The sequence below is a fragment of the Octopus bimaculoides genome, chromosome 2, assembly GCF_001194135.2.
Source record: "Octopus bimaculoides isolate UCB-OBI-ISO-001 chromosome 2, ASM119413v2, whole genome shotgun sequence".
NCBI classification, from domain to species: domain Eukaryota; kingdom Metazoa; phylum Mollusca; class Cephalopoda; order Octopoda; family Octopodidae; genus Octopus; species Octopus bimaculoides.
In genome coordinates, this window is record NC_068982.1 from 187,741,641 (window position 1) to 187,747,112 (window position 5,472).

A 5,472-nucleotide genomic window follows, 5' to 3' on the forward strand; every position below is an offset into this window, starting at 1 on the left:
GAAGCCGGTCATGTGAATGCACACACGTGTGTGTGCGTGTGACAAGCGGTGCTGGTTTGTTTTCGTCCCTATATATTAGCAGTTCAGCCAAAGACATTCATAAAATAAGCTCCACACTTAAAAAGAATGAGTTGTTCGAGGAAATCTATCAAGGCAGTGCTCCAGCATGGCAGTAACATCATGGCAGGATGTGACGCTCCAATGCAGCGCGTCACTGCAAACCCCGTTTGTTGGTGTATGTTCGGGTCGTCCTGGATAGCCCTCCGAATTGTGCCCCAGTCAGTCCCCCATCTCTTCATGACGTAAACAAAATCCTGTAGCGTGGCTGGGGGTAGTGTGGAAGAGGGCTGGTTCTCCCAGGGCAACGCTTTCATCGGGGCGGCCCTTTGGGTTCTGCTATGTAAGGCTGTATAAGGGGCAGGAAATATGCAAACTACAAAGGCTACGTCACTACCAAGATCTAGGTTTTAAATATATCTTTCAGTAACTACGGATATAAAAGAATTAATAGCAGAACAAAAGGGAAACATTCATACTGACCTATTTTATTGACAGTTTCAAGACAATCGTGGGGCACTCTGATGTAAAAGGTGTCCTCATTCAAGGCTGCTATAAGCGTCGCCTGGTTAGGTAAACGAAACTTCGCCGACGTTGGTAAACGTATTTCAAGGTCGATTTCTTTCTTATCTTAGAAACAAATACAACGATTAAATATTTAAAAAAAAATGGAGGGATTAAACATTAAAATTTGAAAGTACTCATCTCTCACGTGAATTCCTTTGCAAAATGTCCCATATTTGGATTCCATCGATCTCCCATCGCACAATCTAAGCGTACACCGACGGAACATCCTAAACCATCGCAGCACGTGTTGACGGAGCTCATTTTACCCCACTCAACTCAGGCGGTGTCCCAAGGTTCGGTTTTCTTTACCACACACTTTTCTCTCGTACGCATGTCACATCCAACAATACGCAGCCAGGAATCGAACTCACGACCGCAGGTCGAATGCCCTAAAGATTAGTGACGGCACGCAGCTTAGTAGTTAGGGTTATCGGTTCACGATCCTAAGGTCGATATTCGGAAGCGCGTTGTGTCCTTCAGCGAAACAATTTCACGTTGCTCAACTCGTCTCGGGCTTGTCAAAATGAGTCGTACTTATTTCAATAGGCTACCATTGTCCCAGTCCATCATGCTGAATCTCCCTGAGAACTACATTAAGGGTACACGTTTCTGTGGAGTGCTCAACCACTTGCATGTTGATTTCTCAAGCAGGCTGTTCAGTCAGGAATACTTGCCGTAACCGACGAAGTGCCACTCTTCATCTGAAGCTTGCTTTCAAGACCAGGTTAAGTGCATATTTGGTCGTTTTCATGACAACCATTAAAATGTAATCTGCAAGCATCACGCACATGAAATTTTTTTCAGTCAAACTGGGATAGATGCCATATAGAAGACAGGAGGCGAATATTAGTCTTCGAAACAAAATCAGATATATTCAAGTCGTTGTTTTAAACAATTACTCAAAAGTCATTCCGATGCATAGATAGAGAAAGCAGTCGTAAAGGAGGTTGAAAAGGAGATTGAGAGAGAAATAGAAAAGGAGTTTGAGAAAGAAGTTATTGAGGAGGAAAAGATAGAAGCAGACAGACTGGAGGGTTGTTTAACCCATGAGGTAGAGGAGCAGTGAGAGGAAGCAACGATAATGACTGAAATGGATAAAGTGATGCCAAGAGCAGAACACAGTAAATAAAAGCAGAAAAAATTCAATTGGAATTTTGTAATATGACAAAAATGTGTGCACGGAAAAGAGGATTACCAAGATGAAATCGGTCATAAGGGTGGAGTTGCCAAAGGACAGTTACGGTGATAATGTGAAGGCGATTTTAATAGACAAAGAAAAGTATAGCAGGTGGAAGGAAATATGCAGATTCGAACAACCAACTTTCGAGGTAGAGTTCAACGAACTACCGTCAGTGGACGAACTAAGTGAATTAAGGCCTTATATAAAAAGGATTAAAAAAAAAAAAAAAAAGACTAACTTGTGTAAAACAAAAGATGCAAAGAGATTAAAAACATTGATTATAAACGGACAGTAAGAACGTTCGAATGGTATTGCATGTGAGTGGGGCGCATGCAGCCATTTCATTGTACATTTTTACCATTTTTCATTCGCTTTATGTTTTTGTCCCCACTGTGCTGTTCTGTCTGTCTTTGTACTGTCCCCTCTGTTTGGCCCTTGTGGCTGTAACAGAAATCATTATATGGTACGGCAAAATATCCTCCCAGATTCACTATTCTTCATAAACATTTCTACAGAAAACGCATCAAATCCAAAAGAAAAAAAATGGTAAAGCATCAACTATATGAAGATACCATTTCTATCTGCCTAACCTCACTAGTGCCATGCCAACGGCCATGTAACCTAGCAGTTCGGCAATAGCGACCGGTAAAATAAGTACCAGGCTTTATAAGAAAAAGTACCGGGGTCGGTTCATTCGACTAAAAATTCAAGGCGGTGCTGCAGCATGGCCACAATCTAATTACTGAAGACAAATAAAAGAAACAAGACAAATACCTTCATTATCAGATGAAGTAAAATAAGTTCCAATCATATAAGCAATTTTAAGACATTGATCTTGATTGATACAGCCATCATAATAGGCAACAACGATCTCAGCCAAGCCATAGCCACAAATCATATCTGGTTGGAAATCGCACAACTTCAAGATGTCCACATAAGCTGAAAAGGAAGTAGGAAAATTGTTAAAGTAGTTGAATAACTTAGTTCTTAATTCAGTTCTATATTTAAGAGATGAGGAATTATGTACATTATTTACATTTGACGGATATTTGTCATTTTGTTTGTTGTTAACACAACGTTTCGGCTGATGTACCCTCCAGCCTTCAACAGGTGTCTTGGGGAAATTTCGAACCTAGGTTCTCATTCCTAAGGTATTGTTCGATGTTATTATTATTATTCAGGTCACTGCCTGGAATATTTGGGTTGAACATCGAAAAATACCCTAGGAATGAGAACCCAGGTTTGAAATTTCCCCAAGACACCTGATGAAGGCTGGAAAGTATATCAGCCGAAACGGTGTGTTAACAACAAACAAGATGAGGACAAATATCCGTCAGATGTAAATTATGCAAATAAGGTTTAAAATTATTGCAGCCAAACAAAGACGCATGGCCTGGTATTTACAAATCCGGACTCCAGAGCCGTATATTTAGGTTTTCGTTGTAGGCGCTGCATCGCGTCGTTGGCTAAAGATTACCATTTGCATCGCAATAGGTGATGGGAGGGCGCCCTTCATAGTAAAAACCGTTATTGGCACCGGTTATGGTAAGAAGTTTGCTTCCCAACCACGTCGATCCAGGTTCAATCTCACTGCGTGGCACCTTGGGCAAATGTCCACTATAGCCCCAAGCGGACAAAAGCCTTGTCGGTGGATTTCGTTGACGGAAACTGAAAGAAACCCGTCGTGTGTCCTTGTCTTGACTGATCGTGATAGTTGTAAACGAATGCCACCGTCGTGCCAGCGGTGTCCGTTTCCTATCTTCTGTGATCACATGGGAAAATATTACCTGGATTGCGAACGGGTGAGGGTTGTCGATAAGAAGGGCATCCGATTGTAGAAAATTCGCATCATCAAATTCTGTTTGACTAATGCAAACATGGAAAAACAGACGTTAAAACGATGACGAAATTAAATAAAAATGAATAGTTTTGATAGAATTGAAGAAAAATTTATGGAATACGAGTTGGTTCTTGATGTATGCAATCTGACATATAGAGGGATACTTAACCCATAAGTAAGGCTGTACTCAACAAGAGTCTCTCCCTAAATGTTGAATACACCTCGGACAATAATTGTGTCAGGGATGTTTCGTAACCTAGAGAATTCAAAATCTGAAAAATAAAACAATTTAAGGATGAGCAAATTAAACAAGAAAAAAATGGCTCATAAAACCCACAATTGTGGTTGAGGCAGAAATGGTCTAATGTAGTTTTTCTCAAACCGAGGTCCACATGACCCTTGGGGGTACATTTAAGACTGTTAAAATGTCCAAAAAACGGTAATACTTCTATAATACACAAAATATTTTAATGTTTTTATACAATTTCTAAAAATACTTAATAATAATAAAAATAACAATAGAATGTAAATCAGATGGCTATGGAAGTCCAGTAGAGGAAAATAGGAATCAAAGAAGTCCATGGTTAAAAAAATGGTTGAGAACCACTGGTCTGACAAGACGTTTTCAGGCCTTCTACAATACGTCTATCAAAATTTAAGGGGAGAAAGGTTATTTTTGGTATTGAAATGATTACAGACATTCAGGGCCGTTCTGGACATACGTTTGATGTTATTAACACCGTTCGCCTGAAAGAGAAAATACTTTTGCATGGTGAACGGCAGTGAAAATGCTTCTTTACTGGTCGAATATGTCCCACACATTTGAACAAAGATCGTTTATTTTACATGACTGCTTCGAACGTCACCCATATATTTGGTCCAAATGTTTGAAAAATGGTTGCAAATGTAGAAAGATTGAAGTGATGGTGTTGGGCGGAATTCGTGACAGACGAACTGTAGACAAAAACTTCGCTGCGGGCTAGCTAGGAAGTTGGTCAGCAGGAAAACAAAAGGGACTTCCGGAAGGAGAAGTAAAACAAAAGAATGTCAACAGTGAGTGTGAAACGAATCTGAATAAACTAAACAGAAATAACTGGCGACTTAAGCCCTGATGTACGTAAAGTAATAAACGTTTGATAAACGTATTCTCGTCTCCACTAGTTTGTTTGCGTATAGCTTAAAGCTATAACGGGAAGATTCCAGACTTACAAACAACGCGTGTTCAGCTGAATAGTTTAAACTGGTTGAAGACATAGTGCAAAACTAAAATTTAAACTAACCAGCGATATTATTATGAATGTAAGATTATTAATATAAATATTTAGTAATTAATATGTTCCTTTTAAGGCAGAGCGTTTGTCAACATGTCAAAACATTTTACTATTATAAGAGATGACAGGTGAAAAGCGTAGATATTTTAAAGTAAATATTTTTGTTTGAATTGCCTCACAATTCTATCATTTTTTTTATTTAGCCCTAGGACTCATAAGACCAGTTACCTGGTTTTTATGGCGTATGAGTGACCAAGATCATAACACACCTCTTAAACGGGATGCCGAAAGTTTTCAGGCCAGCAATTTTGAGGGGAGTGGGGGGATCTTTGTGATTTGACGGCCAACACTTGTTTTCTTAACGAAACACTTTCAAACTTGGGACACTGGTAGAATGTGTCATACAAATTAACTTTTTCTCTTAGCCTTCTTAACAAAAAATTGTACATCGCAAGTTATTTCATGTTAAAGTTGTTGTATTTCTATAATTTCAACCAATCACTGACGTCTATTCAGCTGAATACAGTCAGTGCTCTTTTGTAAACAGCCGGTGTTAA

At 39.3% G+C, this 5,472-nt stretch overlaps 1 protein-coding gene across 1 annotated transcript in view; it reads right to left on the minus strand.

Annotated features, from left to right (window-relative positions):
• Positions 1-5,472, minus strand: part of LOC106872926 (fatty acid synthase) — a 29,546-nt gene that overhangs the window by 2,942 nt on the left and 21,132 nt on the right. The window contains exons 11-13 of the mRNA XM_052965913.1: positions 3,814-3,916; positions 2,579-2,743; positions 541-687 (exon numbers count right to left, since the gene is read on the minus strand). Coding sequence (XP_052821873.1) covers positions 541-687; positions 2,579-2,743; positions 3,814-3,916 — 415 coding nt within the window. The remainder of the gene's footprint in view (positions 1-540; positions 688-2,578; positions 2,744-3,813; positions 3,917-5,472) is intronic.